Source organism: Amphiura filiformis, chromosome 17, assembly GCF_039555335.1.
Source record: "Amphiura filiformis chromosome 17, Afil_fr2py, whole genome shotgun sequence".
Taxonomy (NCBI): Eukaryota; Metazoa; Echinodermata; class Ophiuroidea; order Amphilepidida; family Amphiuridae; genus Amphiura; species Amphiura filiformis.
In genome coordinates, this window is record NC_092644.1 from 34,339,699 (window position 1) to 34,362,522 (window position 22,824).

The 22,824-nt window shown below is 35.7% G+C and overlaps 1 protein-coding gene across 1 annotated transcript in view; it reads left to right on the top strand.

Moving 5' to 3' along the window:
* The first annotated feature begins 1,393 nt into the window (after positions 1 to 1,393).
* Positions 1,394 to 22,824, top strand: part of LOC140137680 (atrial natriuretic peptide receptor 1-like) — a 104,751-nt gene continuing 83,320 nt past the window's right edge. Inside the window, exon 1 of the mRNA XM_072159431.1 lies at positions 1,394 to 1,826. Coding sequence (XP_072015532.1) covers positions 1,709 to 1,826 — 118 coding nt within the window. The 5' untranslated portion in view covers positions 1,394 to 1,708. The remainder of the gene's footprint in view (positions 1,827 to 22,824) is intronic.

The window sequence follows — 22,824 nt, forward strand, 5'->3', positions numbered from 1 at the left end:
TCCCCAGTAAATGGCAAACAAAATTAGGTGTGTATGTGTCACCAGTAAGACAAGTTCAGTTTTAAACTAGTGTGGGCCCCTAGTAAGGTACTGGTAAGATAATGTTGCCAGTTGGTTAACACAGATTTAGTGTTTGTCGCCAGTAATTGGTAAAATACTGTTAGTTTAGTGTTGGTCCTCAGTTACTGGTAAAATACTGTTAGTTTAGTGTTGGTCCTAAGTTACTGGTAAAATACTGTTAGTTTAGTGTTGGTCCTCAGTTACTGGTAAAATACTGTTAGTTTAGTGTTGGTCCTCAGTTACTGGTAAAATACTGTTAGTTTAGTGTTGGTTCTCAGTTATTGGTAAAATACTGTTAGTTTAGTGTTGGTCCTCAGTTACTGGTAAAATACTGTTAGTTTAGTGCTGGTTCTCAGTTACTGGTAAGATACTGTTAGTTTAGTGTTGGTTCTCAGTTACTGGTGAAATACTATTAGTTTAGTGTTGGTTCTCAGTTACTGGTAAAATACGGTTCTCAGTTACTGGTGAAATACTGTTAGTTTAGTGTTGGTTCTCAGTTACTGGTAAAATACTTTTAGTTTAGTGTTGGTTCTCAGTTATTGGTAAAATACTGTTAGTTTAGTGTTGGTTACTGGTCCAAGTAATTATTGGTAAGACAACGACAACAGGTAAATAGGCGTACTGTCGAATTTGTATCGATTTGTGTCGGATGCGATATCGCCATTTTTTGATGTCGCCATTGGATTAAATCTTCACAAACAATTCTGAATGTCAAAGCAACATTATGTTATTCTAAAACCGTTGTATTGAGGCGCGACAAAGTACCCCAAGTATGTTGTCTTTTAATTTGTAATTGCTATGGTAGTCTATTTTGAACGCGCTGTCAGTCTTCGTACGTTACTTGTCACTTGTCCTATACCGCCTGAATAAACTGTTGATTGTCTCAGAACTAACCCTTAATTTATTTGAAAGTGTTATTATTCGTGTTGGACCATTGTACTCGCATGTAATGAAAAGATAGTGATTATTTTCCTCCCCGATGGCGCTGTGCAATCGTCTCATTCATATAAGGTGATCAAGTACACTAGCAGTCAGATATGTAGAATATAAACCAAGCAACGGATCAAATATTGTCTATCACAATGTTAACTGCAATACTGCTAAGTGGTTTATGCTATACAACGTTGTTACTTACGATTTTCAAAAGTTATGGAGAAAGAATTCCGACAGTTACTGTAGCTCTTATGCTTGAGAATCATAATACGAGTATATTTGATATCAATCATTTTCAACCGGCATTTGACATCGCTATTGAAGAAATACACCAAACGAGTTCGTATGGTTTTTATCTTAATTTTACTGTTCGCGAAACTGGCAAGAATTGCGGTGAGAATGGTCTAGCAGCGTCAGCTATTGCTGCACAGATGCTGCAGAATACATCGCTCAGCATTAGCGCATTCTTTGGACCTCTTTGTTACAAAGAAACTGCAGCTGTGGCTGATTTGGCGGCATACTGGAATGTGCCTATCTTCTCAGCACTTGACACAAACCCTACGTTATTAAATAAAGACCGATTTAAGACTTTAGTGCGTATGTCTCACTCCAGGGTGAAGTAGCCGGGTTTGTTAGACACATATTTCAACATTTCTCATGGAAACATGCTTGTGCATTATTATGGAACGATAAGAACCAAGAATATACAGATTTGATGGAATCAATCAAAGAATATCTAACTAAATACGATATAAGTTATGAAAAGGTTGTTATTTCGGATTACGAGGAGAATATAGAGAAAGCGTTGATAGCTTGTACGGAGGCAGCACGAGGTAAGTTTAAACAAGAATTCAGTTCTTTGGAATCTTTGAATGCAAGCCGGGTTATTTTATACAGTTCGAGAGGTTACACAAATTCGTATTTTTAGAATTTTTTTGAAAGCAAGCAAGTCGCATCAAAGTGACATTCTTTTGCGAAATTGATCTTTTTGTGGATTATTTAAATTGCATATTTTATCATATCAATTATTAATTGTTCTAATTCACGAAAATAAATCACATTGCATTGATTGGCGAGTTCAAGAAAGTCGTAAGCATCACTTACAACGTTTTTATTCAGTATTGATCACTTTGCTAGTAATCCTGTGATAAAAGATTGATCGTAAGTGACACCTACGATATTCATTACATTCCCAGAGTACACTACTATGATTTAGTGTGATACACTCTTTTCATATTCATTTACCTGTGGAGGAAGGATCTTGTGCACATAAAATAGGATCAGTATTGATCACTTTGCTAGTAATCCTGTGATAAAAATAATGATCGTAAGTGACACCTACGATATTCATTACATTCCCAGAGTAGGCTACTTTGATTTAGTGCGATACACTCTTTTCATATTCATTTACCTGTGTAGGAAGGATCTTGTGCACATAAAATAGGATTAGTGTTGATCACTTTGCTAGGGATCCTGTGATAAAAAATTGATTGTAAGTGACACCTTTGATATTCATTACATTCCCAGAATAGGCTACACTACTGTGGTTTGGCGCGATACAATCTTTTCATATTCATTTACCTGTGTAGGAAGGACCTTGTGCACATAAAATAAGGAAAAGTGTCAGCATCTGCATAACAAAAGGTCAAGCTCCGAAATCAAGCTATGGAGCGTGAAACTGTCTGATTTACATAACAAGGAGAGCCGACGCGCCCTTTATAGCAAGTTAGTGTTCATCTGGGTTCTCGATCATGGTTGGACTCAAGGAGGATTGATATAACGTTAACGTGGAGACAAAATAGATTACGTAACGCATTGTTCCTTTGTGCCGATTTGATTTGCCGACAAGCTATTCATCGAGAGGTACCCTTTTGTTCAGGACAAAAGGGTTCCGCCATTAAATCGGTAACTGACCTGACAGCGTACGTAATAATGCTTTACCAGGCAGGCTAATGTCAAAAAGTGATCAAAAGAATGTCATGTGAAAGCTTCCACTTGAGTGAGAGGTACCTTTTGTTCTCATACAGCCCACGGGCGTGACTGGGTCTTCGCCAGCACACGAAAGCACACTTGACCGTTGATGTACAATTATTTACCACCCACCTTAATTTAGGCGCCTCATTTAAATAAATTAAATAGAGTTGCTGATCGATTACCCGTAACAACGTGGCGTGGTTGCCAGGTAATATAGGTTTATCTGTCACTTTCTATAATTAACTATGTCGCATTATGTTGTTATCATGGTTATAGATCTAATCAATAAAATCAAATGGGTTTCTTAATACCACAAATATCCATTTTAAAAGATAGGGGCAAGTGAGCTGGAGTCGAGGTGTCAAAACAGGTGAAGCGGTAGGTGATCAAGATTGGAGGGGAGGGAAGGAGGACAAAAAGAAAACGAAAGGAAGAGGGGGAGAATGGGAGAAATGGAGAAGGAGAGCGAGGGGGTGATAGGCCCATAAAATGTAGGCATAATAAAGAATAAGCGCAGAGAAAGGCAAAAAAAGGAATGAATTAAGAAAATAATAATTATTATCATAGAAACTAAACACAGAACAGCACTAGGCAGCCATTCACTAATTAAAACGCCCAGACAGATGTATTTCACACCTGCCAAACACAAGTCATCCAATTTCGAAAACTAGACATTGAATGTACACTCACATGAATATCGGACACAATAGAACAATAAACCTTGCAGTGCGTTGGTTGGACTCACCAAAAAAAATGAGTGGGGACACAAAGCGACGTTTTTATGCCATACTTACTAGTAAGTTAGTTGATTTTAACTAATATTATATAACAGTATTGCATATTGAATCTTACATTTGCACTCAATTGTAATCTGTGTCAAGATACGTAGCTGATAATGACGACACTGTCCTGTAAAATTTCACTTACGACTTTCTTGCGCTAACTATTCCAGTTGGAGGGAATTGTTAAGAATAATATAAACATAGATATGATCAGTAATAAGCCGCACTTTGCAGCATTATTATTATCAGTGGGAAAGAAAAGAAAAGAACAAGATCTCCTCGTCTAAAGCAATGTCGATCTCAAGAATTTATCATATTTTGAAATCAAGTCACGTTTATACATTTTTCGAAAATGTTTCACCGAATTAGCCATTTTTTAAAATTGAATTTGGCAATGAATTCCATAATATTGGACCAGCAATACGCATGGCATGATCAGTAAATGTTTTATTGTTCTTCACTAAGTTGAATTAACTATTTCTTGTTTGGTGATTATAAATATTGGAACGTAGGGTAAAGAAGTCATCAAATACGCCCGGCCCCATTATTACTGAACTTGTACATACATACCTTGTAGTTTGTAGGTATCGTCAAGAGAATATTGTCTTTGGTAGATAAAGGAACAGTATGGCTTCAATATTGAATAATTGCTATTGTCCTCATAGCCCATTTCTGTAATTTCACAATTTCATCTAGGTCATATCCCCCAAATCAGTATTCAATAATTTAAATAAGGTAAAACAAGAGTACAATATAGAGAATACAGAATACGATCAGGTACAATATAGAATTTGAGTTTGTTCATAACTCTATATTTCGTTTTGCTATACAGTTTAGGCTATATGGTATTTCCACGTCAAATATTCATCAATATTCATTACACCCAGAATGTATCATTAACCCGTTCCAGAACTGTCTTATCAAAAAGTACGTCAGACGATAGGTTTACATCACACACAGTTGAGTTTAGGCTAGGTTTGTTCCAACTTTTTGTGGTTTACCCAAAATCATGGAATTTATTTTACTGACATTTAATTTACTGATAATTTGTTAGTCTTTCAATTCGTTATTAATTAATTGAGATTACTTTCAACATTATGAGTACAGCAAATAATATCAAGTCTAATACATCTGATGTGTTGATAATATCATTTACATAGAGTTACAACAATAAGGGACCCAATATAACACCTTGACATATAACACCCCAAATAATATATTTGAGTTCGTTTAATTATAATTTAAACTTGGTCAACCAGACATATTTATTTCTGACCGACGAACCGACGTTGCGACTGAAACCTTCAGTGTTCAGCTGGGTTGTGATGCAAATGACCTTAAGTATCGGACACTTCCGGTATTCATGCAATCGGCGAGGAATGTCCTTTATGATTCTGTCCCAGCCGTGTAAAAGTTTGGCCCGGACGCCTCCTCCACGGTTGAGGGATGGTTGCTCAGCCCTCACCCATGCTCAAACCAACGTTGCTCCCGGTCTAAAATTCGGACATCCTTGGTGTCAACATGGTGTCCGCTGGCTTTGAGATTCAGGAAAACCGCTGAGTCGTTTCCACATCTTAAATTAAACAAACAACCCCCCCAAAAAAAAAAAAAAAAAAAAAACCCAAAAAAACCCAACAACAACAACAACAACAACAAACCCAGGAAGGATCGAAATTGGACGATAATTATTACAAAAATTTGAATCACCAGATTAAAAATAGGAATAACGTAAGCGTTCTTAAGCTCGTTAGGAACAATGCCAGTAGTAATAGACAAATATAAATATGTCAATGAAAACAGACTCAGAGTGATCAACAACAGGTAAACCAGCGGAGGAATAATTAACAGCTTTGACAATATCAGGCATGATATCATCATAACCAGGACTAGCACCGGATCCAAGGGAAGCACAGATATTAATCACTTCATCAATGTCCGTAAGAAATAGAAAATTTTGTGGAGATGCAGTATTATTCAAGAAGTGTTCAAAAGGTAACTGCTAACGTAGGGCTAATGTTAGTGAAAAACTCATTAAATCCATCAACAATCAATTTCGGATCTAAAATTGGTGTGCCATTTATGTTCAAGCATTCTGGGACAGGCTGCTTACGATTTCTTCCTAAAAGGTCATTGAGAATTTTCCAGGTTTTTTTTTAATGTTTTTGTTCATTGAGTAAATTCAATACATTTTCTTGGAACTTCGAATCAGATTGGTTAAGGTATTTCTGTAATTCACCAGTAAACGTTTATTGGAATCTGTTGGCGAAGACCTGAATTTGCGATAAAGTTTATTCTTTCGACAGATGGATGTTAGAATGGCAGTTTTGATCCAGGGTTTGTGAGGAATACGATTGGAACTGAGATAAACACGGTTATATAAATCAGAAATTTGTTCAAGAAATAACATAAAATATATGCCTGGTTTACATCGTCCTCTTGAATAATACGATTCCAATTGGTTAACTGAAGATGGTTGATAAAGCTATGAATGTTACGCTGGGTAAATGAACGACCTATTGAGGATCCACGGAAATTGCATTTCATTGAAATAGAATCAGTAATATGAAAAATAGGATAATGGTCCGTGAGGCGTGATATCAGTCACACATATGCCAGATTTAATTTTCTTATCAAAAACGTTAGTGAATATGTTGTCAGTTATGGTGACTGAATGTGATGTAATTCTGGTGGGCCTATCAATAAGCACGAACATGTTGAGATCAAAGAAATTGGTCAGAAAATTACAGATTTTTCGGAATCGTGTTGTAAAAGATCTAGATTGAAATCACCAGAAATATAGCAGTGTTTATTCTCAGCTGAAATAATATCAAGACATCGAGTTAAATTAGAGTTGTTAAATAAATCAATATCAGTTCTATGTGCGCGATAAATATTACCTATAATGATATTCTTACATTTGGAATTAATAATTTCAATGAAAACAGATTCAGAGTGATCAACAACAGGTAAATTATGCTGAATTAAATCAAGGTCTTATCTCATTTAAAAAAAGAGAGAATTATGGATATACAACGCTACACCACCACCTTTTCTGTTCTTTCTTGGTACACTGATTAAATTATAATCAATAATATCAATTAATTTAGACTGGTCGTGATAAGTTAGTGACTATTGTTGCATTTTTCTCAAAAAATAATTACACACTGGTAACAAAAGTTATGTATATTATCATGATTATAGGGGCAAGGAATCCAATTACTTCACCGAAATTCCAGTGATTCAAGACAAGTGGTTCTTTATGTATATTAATAAATGAGATACATTCTAGCGGTACCCCTTTTTTTTATCATAAATAACGTACCACTTGTCTTGAGTCACTGAAATTCCATTGTAGTAACTGGATTACTTGCCCCTATGCATAACTTTCATTACCAGTGTTTTGTAATTTTTTGAGAAAAAATGCAACAATAGTCACCAATTTATCAAGGGGTGTAGTATAAATCAAATTGGATAAAAAGTATCTATGTTATCACAGTTTTGTTAAGACTACGAGAATTCAAATGCAAAATTGAAAAACTGTCATTGAATGAGACATCAAAATCCAAAGAACAATAAAAAAATAGTTGTAAGAATGGATACAGTTAGGTTTAAACAGATTCTTTGTTATATCATTATCAACTATATCATCATACAAAAAAGGGTTCAGTTTCAGATTTAAGAATATGCTATAATCAATGGAATTGTTGAAATAAAAAGAAAACAATTAAATTCATTATCATCAAGAATATGATTGAACGGAAATAAATTTCCGATACAATTAAAACACATCCAATTGTCATCACCAGCATGGTCATAAACACATCTTTTATGATAGAAACAATAACAATATTCACAAGTTATCATAACATTTTCATGAACAATATTCTTAAAACATTTATTACAATTTGCCATACAAACCAACGTCAACACGAAAATACACAAAAATTACACTAAACAAATGGGGTATGAAAAATCAAACCAGTATGGGGCAAAACATTAAAGGGGTACTACACCCCTCGATAAATTTGTGTCTATTTTTTGCATTTTTCTCAAAACAAAAAACACACTGGTAACAAAAGTTATGTATATTATAGGGGCAAGGAATCCAATTACTACACTGGAATTTCAGCGTCCCGACAAGCGGTTTGTTATTTATGATAAGAAATAAGGTACCGCTAGGATGTACCTCATTTCCTGTCATATATATACTGAACCACTTGTCTTGAGTCACTGAAATTTCAGCGTAGTAATTGGATTCCTTGCCCCAATAATATACATAACCTTTGTTACCAGTGTGTTATTATTTTTGAGAAAAATGCACAAATAGTCACAAATTTACCACAGGGGTGTAGTACCCCCTTAAAGTCATAGAGAGCCATGGCTGATTGATTGAGTTATTGATTTTATTTGATGGTTGACTTTATCAAAAGCTTTTTGGAGATCAATTATGATCATGCCAGTATATAAACCACGGGACGATTAGTTTTTGATATGGTCCATCAAATGAATGACACAATAATCTGTTGAAAACTTGCTTCTGAAACCTGATTGGTGCTTATACAGAATGTTGTTTGATGTCAACAAATCTCCAATTGAACATAAACTGAATTTTCAAGAATGTTGGATATTGCACTCAAAACACTTACTGGTCTGTAATTACTTACATCTGTAACCTTAGCCAATTTTAGCTCGGTAGGGACAGTATTGGTCATAATCGATAAATTAACAATATGAGTTATAGGAACTTTCAAAACTGAGGGAGGCACCATCCCTTAAAAATCTTGATGGAATGTTATCAAGCCCAGTGCTTTTATTTGGGTTAAGATTGAGCAGCTCCCTTTCAATAAACTCTTCACCAACGCACCTCAGGGAGAATGAGCCGACAGATTTGTCATGATAAAATTTCTGAAAACTGTAGATGTGGTAGTGTACAGATTCTTTTGGAGAAAGCAGTTTCTCAACTAAGGTGGAAGCAACACTGGTGATGAATTCATTAAAAGAATTGTCTATTTTATTTTGTGTCGATCATAGCAAGTAACACCATCAATATCTAAAACAACTTTGCTACCCTCTTTTCTTTTGGAGCTACCAAGTTCTTTTAGTTTTTTAGGGTTGTTTTTGTTCTCATCGAATTGACTCATATAATATTGAGATTTAGCTCTACGAACATTTCTTTGAACCATGACAAACCACCAGGGAAAACATAAGCCATATAAAAGAAAGACAGATACTATAAACAGAGAACAAATAAATAACAATTAAACTATTCGGATAAATGAATAGTTAAATTAATCAATTAATTTACCAATTAATCGATTACTAATCAATAACCAATGGCTAATTAATGATAAATAAATGATCTATAATTGAAGAACGAATTAAAAATACTAGTTTGCGTATGACGTCCTGTCAACCATACCAAAAATGCCGTACTGCGCAGGTCAGCAACCAATCACGCAGCGCCTTTGCCCTGACGTCAGACGCAAACTAGTCTTTTTAATTCGGTCTTCAATTATAAATAAATGATACAATGTAGCTAAAATTCAAACCAACACATCTGATGAGATCAAAATAAGATTAGAAATCTCAACAAGAAATGGATTATGACATGAACATAGCGTTTCCCACAAGGCGAGCAGGAAAAAAAGCAATGATGAACAGAAGGGAAAGATTCAACCGCTCACTCAATCACAAAGAGAACGCGAGCACGCAATATATCATGTCTAGAGTTGAAAATAATAATATGAAAATAACAATTATATAGTAGTAAACACAATAGTATCAATAATAAGATGATAGATAAAGTGAATTAAATTAAATGAATAAAAGTATTTAATGGGGATAGAGACGTAAAATGAAATTAAACAAAGTGCAAATAAATGAATTGATAACAGTTTAGTAAACAGCATGGTAAAAAGATGGTCCCATATTCAGTTTGTACTGGTAAAAATCAGAGAATGGTTGGTACAGCTAGCCAGCGATCAGGGCAATGAGACCAAGTAAAAAGGTATCATTCAAAACCAAGCCAGCCGTGAAAGTGTATTTACAATCATCTTCTATAAATTCCCTGGCGAAGTGATGTAATAATCGGATCAACCACCATAGCAACATGGCAAAACAACCCTTGAATATATCGTGCTGCACTATAAGCAGGTTGCTCTCATCACATGTGTATGCCTGCAATCATAGATTGAATACAATACCGCTCTATATTTTAAAGGGCATATCTATTGCAAAAACAAGTTTAACTCCATTCGGAGAATAATTATTACATTACACATTGACACTCGTTGCAATTTGTTTATGCGTATTTCTCCTGAAAAAAGAGAAATTGTGTTGGTAAAGTTCGGCCTCGTTCGGGTCCTTCCCCTGTTCGAAGCGAAATTAATTTTCAAGGCAGCGGGCTGATGACGTAAGTAAATGAGAGAGTGGGGTAATCCCGAACATATTTTCATTTAAGCCTGATTACTTACTACACATTAAAACCATGGAGCTATTAATCCTGGAGGAGCAATAGATTACGTAGCGCATTGTTCCTTTGTGCCGATTTGATTTACCGACCAGCTATTCATCAAAAGGTATCTTTTGTTCATGACAAAAGAGTTCGGCCATTAAATTGGTAACTGACCTGACAGCGTATTGGTGCTTTACCAGGCAGGGTGCTGTCAATAAGTGATCAAACGAAAGTCGGTGAAGGCGCCTACTTGAACGAAAGGTACTTTTTGTTCTCATAAAGGCCAAGGGTGTGATTGAGTAGCCGAAAGCACAAAACGCACACTTTAGCCGTCGATGTACAGTTCGTTGTCACCCATCTGACTTTAGGCGCTTCATTTAAATAAAATTGAATGCTTTTGCTGATCGATTACACATCAGAATGTATTAAGGCTGCCAGCTCCACGTGTCTATAGTACTGTATAATGGTAACGTATATGTAATATGTTTAAGCATTAGGCCTATCAATGTTTTTAACAAACTTCCATCTAAGTTTTTGGAACTTTCTCCATAAAATGAGCATTTTGGTCCAAATTTGGTCCACATTATTTGACCACACATTATAAGTAAACTAAAACCTTTCCAGCCCGACAAAGATGATTGTATGAGCTGGAAGTTTGTGGTCTACTACTATTCCAAGAGGCAGCACTCTCCATAATTTAATTCCCGAGAAAATCTAAAATACACAACAAATTAATGCCTCATTTCAGCCTCTTATTTCCACTAATTCAGCCAGTGACCGTAGACCATTGAATTGACGCTAATGCTGTTATACAATCAAGTGTGTGATATAATTTTTACATGTGTTGTTTAAAAGACAAAGGTACAGTGTTTATGTGATCAGAGAGAAATGCCATGAAAATAGGGTTACATGTCAACTTTTATTACATACCGATCGACCCTCGTATGTCATGAATTATCCAATTGAGAATTCAGTGTATGGACATGATAAAGGTGCGTTTCCTTTTGCGCAACGTCAAATATAGCTCATTTTAAGTATCTGACTAATGGAAAATCAAAACTTTGGATTCTATAGATGTGTCTGTTTTTAACAATGCTCAGAATCGTTGATTTTTAGTATACACATGTTTGGGCACGAAATAAACATCTCAAACATGAGTAACTATTCCCCCTTAAATAATGGCCATTATTCAAAAGGGGCTATTGTATTACAAATCTGTAAAATTCGTTGGGAGCAGAATTTATTTCTGCGCAATTTGACACCTCATTTGATACGATATCGGTCAATTTTGAGGTCCTGATTTGAAAGTTGCACTTACATACAATACAAAAACACTCAGATATCATTACACAGATTTCCTTCCATTATACTGAATATAAAATCAATACAATTTACTGTCAAATCTTGGGTTACATTGATTTAAATATACGTTGTGACGTCAATATTTAGTCAATTGCTACAAAGGTGTCAAAATGTCTAGAAATAAGTTCTTCTTCTAACGCATTTTACAGATTTGTAATACAATCGCTCGTTTTTGAATAATGGTCATTATTTAAGGGGGTTAGCTACTTTTTTGAGATGTTTACTAGTATATCAATGATCACACACTCACAAAAACACGCCTACTAACCAACAGCATCATAACAGGAACTGCACACACCATTTGGTTTCAGATATAATGGATCATTATTGAGTATGTAACAGCACTGAAGAAAATATTATATTATTAAAGAGAAAGTCTTGATGCCGCTTTAAATTTCAACGAATGCAGTAACTGTATCTGCTGTGGATGACCATTATAATGTGGCCAGTAAATAACGCATTCAAGCAAATATCAAGTAGCCATTTATAGCACAACGCATTTAGTTATAAGAAAAACAAATTGAAAATAAATCTCAAAATCATACTAATTAGCACTTAAATGAGGTTGGTTATATTTGTTTTTTACTTCACTTAATCCCGTTTGCTATAGTGCAACAAAGACTCGTCTCCATTATTAGCACAACTGGGTAATGTTATTCATAAGCACGATTGTCTTAATACACAACATCACCCTGGGAAGCTAATGGAGATGAGTCTGTAATGGAGATGAGTTTTGGGAAAATACATTTTCCAACAGACTTTTCCGTGATTTCTCGAGCTTTAGACATGTTAGATGGCATTAAACGGCGGTGTTGACATAAAGGAGGTATCAAAATGATTGGTCCCCATCAATGTCCAGTGAGTATGGGCAAGAATGCCCCATCAAATTGAAGCATAACATCCACCTCATTTGTAGACTACTCCGTAGTCCACTTGCCCATTGTCATGATTGTGCATACTCTGGATATTGCATTTAAGCTTAAAACTCCGATTTAATTAATTTGTGCACAATTGATAGATTTTCACAACTCATCATCTTTTCAGTCACCGTACTCCCTCTGTATGTTAGCTTTCCAAGTGGATTTTTAACTCGTAATAAACTGGCAGATTCTAAAATTAGAATTGTTCAGTATTGAAGTGCCATTATAGTTATGCCATTATGATATGTTGCATTCAATAATATAAGCCTACGTATACTTTACTTTTACTGTCACGAATATAATTATATAAACTTTTTCATAACCATTTTATACTAGTATTTTGATGTAATAAATATCAGTATAATTTCGAGTTCAACTGAATGCGTTCATCATGATTAATAACGTATTTTTATTTAACAAAAATCGACTATGGCATAGTCTACCTCATTTGTAGATTTATGTAATAAAAGGTTATAAAACTATACAAATAGTAGTCATTTCAAGAGGATCTAATGTTGAATTTGGAAAAAGCAGTCGTTTCATTAGACGACAAAACTGATGGGTACCAATCATTTTGATACACCCTGTATAGCTATAGCTATAATATAAAAAGTGTATTCATATTGGTCATTTGTTCTATAAAGTACTTGGATATCGGAAATTAAATTTGATGTGTTACGCTTCTTGAGATATCGTGGAAATTCCGGGTAGAATATAGACTTCTCCGTAGTCCACTTGCCAATTGTGCACTACTCTGGCTATTACATTTAAGCTTAAAACTCTGATTTAATTAATGAGTGCACAACTGATAGATTTTCACAACTGATCTTTTCAGTCACCGTACGCCCTCTGTTTGTTTCGGATAATAAACTGGCAGATTCTAAAATTAGAATTGTTCAGTATTGAAGTGTCATTATAATTATGCCATTATGATATGTTGCATAATATAAGCCTACGTAGGGCCTATACTTTACTTTTACTGTCACAAATATAATTATATAGCCTAAACTTTTTCATAACCATTTTATACTAGTATTTTGATGTAGGCCTACAAAATATCAGTATAATTTCGAGTTCAACTGAATGCGTTCATCATGATTAATAACATTTTTATTTATCAAAAATCGACTATGGCATAGTCTAGGTAGAATATGACATACAAATATTTTGGCACATATTGACGCTTGAAAGCAAGGAGGTCACAAGTGCTTTATACGCTTTATTCTTAGTCAGTGGGAGTGGTCTAGTTCGTAGACACATTTCTGATTGGACAATTGCATGATTTCGGGTGCCGTCTATCAGGCCGTAGACGACCCCACGTCATCATGCGTCTTGATAATGCGTAACACGCGTGTAGAGGTGCGCGTATGTATCGCGCTGGATGCGTAGACTAGTGCGGAATACGCGAACGCGCTAGCAGTACGCGCAAGAGAATACGTGAAGTTGTAAACAAGTTTCGTTCATTTTATAATGAGGGGAGTTTTTATGACGGTAACTTTGTTTTTGCTTTAAAAAATTGTTTACAGTTATTAAAATAATATTTAACTGACTAAGAATGAGAATAAACGATAGGAATTTTTATTTTGCCTATCCTCTACCTATGATAGACGACAGGCAGGTCCAATATTTTTATCGTAGTGGATACCGGCTGCGCCGGCATCCACTACTCAAAATATTGGACCTGCCTGTCGTCTATCACACGGTAGAGGATAGGCAAAATAAAATTCTATCGTTTATTCTCTAAGTGGTTACGCCCATCTACTGCGTCTAACTGGTCAAAATCACGCTGCTGTGACGTGATGGGCGGAAACACAAAGGAATCACAACATATCTATTAATATATTGTTACGAGTCGTGATGAGTCAAGGCCAAAATCACATTTTACCCGAATTCACACGAATGCACAACAAAAATACACTGTTTGATTTAGTTAACGAACTCTAAGTCTTTAATTGAAAGTAAAATATGATTGGTACATGACAGCAATTGCACAACACAATATCACAATCACAGTTTTAACTAATCAGTACCAGTAGTCTTCTTCTTGGTGATCATAGAGTTCTGTTGCAATGTTCTTGACGGCTGATGTATATCTCCTCGTTTGCTTATCCTGCAAAAATCACTGTTCAGCGAAGTCCATTGTACACTTACATTTATATATCCTTGCGTATAAAATCCTCGCACAGAAATGGTGCTGCTTTTTCCAAACACTTAACTCCGTGCGCAGTTCTCCAAACATTTAACTCCTAGCGCCGTTCTCCAAACACTTAACTCCTTGCGCAGTTCTCCAAATATTAACTCCTTTCTAATTCTGTCATTCACTTCCTGTGGGATTTTCAAAAATGATGTCATCTTATCCATTTTACAATCCAAGGGATTTTCCCAATGATGCAATCCAGAGAATGTTCTCCAAATATCCCAAATTAGAAATGATTCAATTTGTTTTGATCAACGTAATGAATGAGAGGTATTTCCCCAAATGTCTCATGAAATATCTCGTAAATTTGTAAACAGAGATAAATAATCAACTTAAATTACTCAGAGCACATCAGCATATGCACTAACAAGCTTCTCCTATTCAACTGCCATATCAAACTCAAAATAAGCAACATGACAAATGCTTTTACTTATGAGTGTTTTTTAAATTCTATATTTTAAAGGGCAAGTATTTCTTAATTGGAAACAATAGTGATTTCTTGTATGAAAATTATATTAATACTTATGCTTGACCCTCTTATTTATTGTACCGTTCACACCCGGGTTGAATGCCATGACAATCGATCAATCAATCAATCAATCAATCAATCAATCAATCAATCAATCAATCAATCAATTAAATAAATTATGTGATATATTGGTTTTAGTATCTGTTCTAACTCTTGTTTGTATTGCATATTTGCCGAGTGTTATTTCCACGCTAATTATAGGGCACATTGTATAATACCATACCATGCTATCTTGTCAGATCACAAAAGGGATATCTTCAGCTACGAATCTGTTAATATGATTCATCCAATTGAGAATTCGGTGTGTGAACAATGAAAGTGCGTTTCCTTTTACGCAACGTCAAATATAGCTCACTTTAAGTATCTGACTAATGGAAAATCAAAACTTTGGATTCTATAGTTGTATGTGTCTATAACCACGCATGCTCAGAATCGTAGGGGCACGAAATACTAGTACATCAATGATCACACACTCACAAATACCACCCCTACCAACAGCATCATAATAGGCACTGCACACACACCCCTACACACCCCCACACATATCCCAACCCCTCGCTCTCGCACGCCACACGCGGTGCATCTCCACACACCCCACGATCCCCACACATACTATAGTTCCTACCGCACACCCAACTCCCACATCCCTAAACACACTACACTGTTAAAACACCTGGATAAAAAAAAACCCATTTGGTAAACCAAGTTACCCAACATTGAGTAAAATTTACCCAGCAGATGGTTATTTTCAGTAATCATGGTAATAGACAGTGTTGGGTAAGGGGGTTGTTAATGGTACCCAGTGCTTGTGCAAACGGGCTTAATAAAAATATTCAATTCTTAAGTACCTGTGTCTAGTAAGTTTACTTCACTGTGTTTACATTTGGTTTTAGATTTAGTAGATATTTATTGAGTATGTAAAGAAGAAACTTTTTGAAGTAATGCACCTGATCTGGCTGACCATTATCATGTGGCCAGTAAATAACGCATAACAAAATAATACAAATCCTGGATGGAAAGAGAAATACACTTATCTTGGGACATTATATTGACGTTTGAAAGCAAGAAGGTCGCAAGCGCTTTAATATTAGAGAAGTTGCAATTTTTTACGCCTTTAGTACATGCTTACGCCCATCTACTGCGTGTAAGTGGCGCACCATTTGATTTTCAGGGGCAGGGGCATTCAGAGGTTTTGCCGCTTTCGACGGCGAATTGTTTTCTTTTTTGCTTGACCCAAACTCCTATGCCACCCCCACAAATCAAATGGTATGTCCCAAAATATTCAAAACTATTCCCCTATGACGTGTTGGGCGTAAATACAAAGGCGTAAGAAATCACAACCTATCTATTACTATGCACTATAAACAACCTTCTTTTTGTATTCGACTGCGATATGTAGCTTTGGGCTATCAAAACTACAATAATCAATATGACTTGATTTTACTCATGAGTGTACATTTAAAGCCTGTAAGTAAACGGCAAGCATTTCTTAATTGGAAACAAAGGTGATATCCTGTATGAAAATTTTACTCAATATTACTCATGCTTGACCATTGTGCTTATTGTACAGAACACATAAACTTGGAGGGTTGAATGCCATGGGAACAAATAAATAACAACAGTATTTGTGTTATTCTCATTCTAATTATAGCGCACGTTGTTTACCATGCCATACTATCTTGTAAGATCTCAAAAGGGATATAGTAACAGTAAGAAATAATCTCAGTAAAGATTGGCTACTGATTTCTAGAATCTGTCATGAATTATTCAATCGATAATTCAGTGTGTGGACACAATGGAAGTGCGTTACACCTTATGCCTCGTCAACTGTCAATGCTCAAAATGGTTCATTTTCAGTAAGCACACACGCGCATGGAAACGAAATATACAGTACTAGTATATCAATGATCACAAACTCCCCACCACATAAGTGGTGTTAGAGACTGGAATCAGTTAGTCCTTTCTCATTACCCAAAAGGCTAGAGTAAATATTGTACCGTCCAAAAATTTCCTGAAAGACGTAAAAGAAATTGGCCTAGTTGGGCCAGCTTGGCGTAGACCGGGGATGGGGGTAGTGCGAGCTGTAACCATCTCCTATTATGGGTTGTTGTCGAGTTCCTACGGGAAGATCATTTCAAACAAACAAACAAACAAACAAACATGCGAGTGTATCCCACATACCCCAGACCTGGACCATTGGATGTAGATTTGGACTGAATGTACTGAATGTATTCAACAGAGGTATTCATTTTTATGAGTATCCGTGCCTGGTGAGTTAACTTGTGCTTTTGATTTTAGATTTTGTAGATCTTTACAACACTGAAGAAAATACTGCATTATTTGAGAGATAACCCCGATGCCGCTTTATTTCAATTTCAGTGATTGCCGTAATTGTACTCGTTTCTGCATTGGTTGACCATTATAATGTGGTCAGTAAACCCGTCAGTAAATAACGCATTCAAGCAAATATCAAGTACCCATAGCCATTCATAGCACAACGCGGTTTGGATAAAATCTTAGAATCGTACAAAATAGAGGTTAGTTTCTCCGGTTAGTTTCACTTTACTCCTGTTTACTACTATGAGAAATACATGTATCCTGGGTCAAGTTTATGCAGACAGTGTATTTTACAGTAATAGGGCAACGCGGAAGATATTTGGAGAAGTGCATGAGAAGGGGCTACACGAACAAAATCATCAAACCAATAATAAATTATACAGGAACACAATAAAAGAGGAGTATATATGCTAACAAGAGGAGTTCTTTAAAAAAGGACAAAGTCCGCCAGAGACAGAGAAAAGAAAGAACAACAGAAGGGAGGAAACCAAAGGCCATTTTTAGCACTCTTTATTAAACTCGTAAATTAAATAATTTCCGCTGAAGTTATATAAACATATCAAAAAAAGAATGTCTTCACTGGATTGGTTAGTCATAACTTTGCTGAGCACATTTAATTAAAAACAACAATACCCAGATCTACGTAGATGTAGAGAATGTTGTTAGCTTCAAAAGTACATCTCAATTGTTTAAAAAAGTGACTGATGTTTGGTGCGATTCAAAAATTTGCAGCGTCATTGTCTGGGTAAAATGACCCCCCCCCCAAAAAAAACCGTTTTAATGGGTATTATCTATAATAAATTACTGAGTTTGGCGAATTAGGCTGAAAACTTCTACGTTTTACATTATTTCGGAAAACGGATTTTTGCGTTGCGTGGTGTAAGGTTGTCCGCGCCCCAATAAAACGTCCAATTTTGTTTTTGTTTACGTTAATGGTGTCAAATAATGTTAATTAGTTTAAAAAGCACTGACAGCTCCCTGCGAGCTAAAACTTGTCACACCAACACAATACACTAATGTTGACATAGCCTGAAATAGGCCTTCTGTCCTGTCATCGGTGTGAGGATAATATGCCTGTAGTCTGGATAGTGTTCGGTCATTGAATTACCTATTATATCTTATTCGCAATCAAACAGTATTATAAAATACCAGGGACTGTGTATGAACACCTAATTAGTCACACATCAATAATGTCAACATTTACTCAAACGGTCAAGATTCTCAACATCTCACAATGTCAAGATTGCCAACATGAACATCTCATACCTATAGGGGCGGTTAACCGGTTGGTGTACATCTCATACCTATAGGGGCTGTTGGTGTAGCAAAGTGAGCAACGCTGGTTTTAAAACTGGGTCTATTCCAATGCCGGCACATTCCCTTACTTTTTTTTCAAGTTGGGTTGTGTGCCTGTCGGAATTTGTGTTTATTTTTTGTCATGTTTAATTGTAAAACTTTGGGTTGGTAAACTGTTCATTCGTTCTTATACAAGTATAGTGAGAGTTATGACCACCCAATCACGGTGGCCACTTCCTTTTCTTTAAAGTGCTTAGAACACATTACTATTAATCGTCAAGATTCTACAATCAGATTCAAAGGTTTTATTTTCACACAAACATTTGATGGAAATTCAAATTCATGGTTATTGCCAAAGAGCTATGCTTGTAATTTTATGATAAGTAACAAAATTTATGTTTTGACATTATTGTCAGTGCATCCACTTTTGCGTGCCCTATATAAACCATTCCGTACTATATATAAATTGACATAACAACATTTATTTTGTTGACGTAAGTACTTATGTCGCTTAGCCTCATTATATACCATTATACTATTAATACAAGTAATTGATAACCATTAGGCTACATGTTAATAGACTTCTCCGTAGTCCACTTGTCCATTTTGCATAGGCTCTACTCTGCATCTGGCTATTACATTCAAGCATAAAACTCTGATTTGTATTAATTTGTGTGCAAATGATAGATTTTCACATCTGATCTTTTCAGCCACCTACTCCCTCTGTTTGTTAGCTTCCCAAGTGGGTTTTTACTCGGGCTTTAGCGATCAATAAACTGGTAGATTCCAAAATCAGAATTGTTCAGCATTAAAGTGAGCCATTATGCAAGATATGTTACTTTTACTGTCACTAATTATATAAACTCTTGACCATTTTACTATTAATTATAATACACATCAGTATAATTTTGAGTTCCAACAGGATGCGTTCATCGTCGGTGATTAATAATAACATATGATTATTTATCAAAATTCGACTATGGCATAGTCTAACATGTTAAGTGTGTTGCAATAAAATAATACACTGATGTTCACGTATTCTTCACAATACATTAAACACCGCATTTACATTGTATGATGAATAAAATTTATCCTTACGTTTTAACTGGCAGTTATAATTATAAATAAGTGGATTTATTGCTCAAAAGAGCTAAAAGTCCGAAGTCATAAGTGACTCGTCAACATGCATGCCATCTTCATTAGAGAACGAATTTGGAGAAAACCTTCTCATAATTATAAACACTCGCTGAGCAGCAAGACCTTCCCTGTAAGCTTTTAATCCCATAAGCTGATTATCTATTTGTTTTCATGAATTGGAAGACATTCTTTGATGTATTACTGGGCTCAATCATCTGAAATTACTGGAGCGTGAGCCACCCAGGCTGATGGCTCAGCATAGAATTTTATTGTCAGAAGGTTTTCTCCAAATTCATTTCCTACAGATTGCCAGTATGCAATAGTCTGCACTCGGATAACATGTCATCCATAGCAACTACACAAGGGAATGTATTGAGATTCCTGAAAGTCCACTTATTTTATGCAAAATTTCCAAGCAAATTGTTTACAAAATTGCATTAATAAGTTTGGCTCCAGTTTGTTTAAATTCTTTGAATTTATTCAGAGATAAATATTTGCGGCAAGTCCTCGTATGGTCATTAATGGTATGGTACGAGGTGATATCAGGAAAAAACCCGGAAAACATCGTTTCGTCATTTTGTTGTATGATTAAAAAATACATTTAGCTTAATCACGACTGAGCAGTACAATAACACAAACAATTTCTTTTGGAATCAAGGCCGTATATACATGATACAGATTCTCATATTCTGTAATTATAAAGGATGATATTGCGATTACAAATCTTTATACCGGGTAGTCCGTAGTCTTGCCCAAGGCCATCTGAGTTGTTCTCCCTCATAATCAGCAGTTAAACCCAATGACCATGCGTTTGATGAACGTGCTGAACCCGGGTTGAGTCTACGAGTCCGCTGTTTGATGCATTATAGAATTGGCTTCATTATTAACTAAATGCAAACTGTAGATGGCGCTATTTATCCTAAATCATATTTCTTTATTTGGGTAGGTGATTAATACTGCCATTAAAACAGCTGGAATAGGTGAAACATTTTTCATAAACATAAACATATTTCATCAAACAATAAAAGGAATTATCTGTATTAAAAGCTTGAAAGAGTAATTTCCAGTAACTAAATAGCGCCACCAATTTTGTCATTAATAGATACATTTTATATCCGAAAAAGCTATAAAAATGCTAAAAAAGTGAATAATTTTGACAAAGAGGGGAAATCAAAGTTGAGAATGACTCAAAAGCATCTGTATACATTAGCATGATATCACATTTAGCTGTTTAAGCCTAAAATTTGCTTGTACATGATGTTTTGTTTGAAAAACTAATACATGATCCCATCAAACAACCGTGGGGGCAAGGCTCCTGCGGGCTTGTGGACTCAACCCAAGTTCAGTCGTTCAACATTTGACGCACGATCTGACGCATGGTCTGACGATGGATTGTGCTAGACTGGAGGAACCGTGGAAAAGGCTACATACCGGGAGGCGTATTTATTTATTCATCTCAACCATGATGAGCAGCATAATACTAAACCCGAACCTAACCGCCAACCCTAACCCTATAACTGGTTTGCAGGTTACGGCCCATAATGATTGAATTACAATTTGAAAAAAACAACAACATTCATTTCAGGAAGTTGCGCGGTCCCCGGGCGCGGTCGCAATTTTCGGGGAGGGGCGAAGATATAAGTTTTTAGCTTGGCTTGAGAATTTTGCTTGAGCCTAGTCCTATCTGGACACATGCGTGTGTCCACCCGGTCCGGCTGGTTAAACAAACAAACAAACAAACAAGCAACAATCCCCAGTACCAACTAATTTCCAGCCTCCTTTGCTTTACAATGTTTACCCCATGAAATCACAGAAGACGCAATAATGATCACACGTCACATGTGTTGGAAATCGAGGCCATTACATAAAAATGACAATTAGAACAACTTGAACACTGTTCCTTTGAAAATGAACACGTTTGACACAAAGAGGGACGATCTTTGCAATAGTAAACAGACACAGGCACACTAATAGTGCGTAATAGCCCATAAACATCATGCATATCCACTCGTATATCATGCATGTTATTATGTTTTCAGCTGCTCTCTTAATTGCAGGGCGTGTCAGCTGCATGTCATCGAAATTTAAGGAATATTTTATAGTCATTGAAGTACGAAACATAGTCTCGGTTCAAATCGGTATTATATATCCCAATTAACTCGTAAATAATGTCGAAGGTTCCTTACGTCGAACTGATATTTTTATACAGTAGTATTCGCTCTGTTGATTTTGAAGGTTGAAGGTTCGCTATGTCGAATATGAAAATAAGGCTCTATGTCGAATATGAAATAAGGTTCGCTATGTCGAATATGAAATAAGGCTCGCCATGTCGAATATGAAAACAAGGCTCGCTATGTCGAATATGAAAATAAGGCTCGCTATGTCGAATATGAAAATAAGGCTCGCTATGTCGAATATGAAAATAAGGCTCGCTATGTCGAATATGAAAATAAGACTCTCTATGTTGAATATGAAAATAAGGCTCGCTATGTCGAATATGAAAATAAGGCTCGCTATGTCGAATATGAAAATAAGGCTCGCTATGTCGAATATGAAAATAAGACTCTCTATGTTGAATATGAAATAAGGTTCGCTATGTGGAATATGAAATAAGGTTCGCTATGTGGAATATGAAATAAGGCTCGCTATGTCGAATATGAAATAAGGTTCGCTATGTCGAATATGAAATAAGGCTCGCCATGTCGAATATGAAATAAGGTTCACTATGTTGAATATGAAATAAGGCTCGCCATGTCGAATATGAAAACAAGGCTCGCTATGTCGAATATGAAAATAAGGCTCGTTATGTCGAATATGAAAATAAGGCTCGCTATGTCGAATAT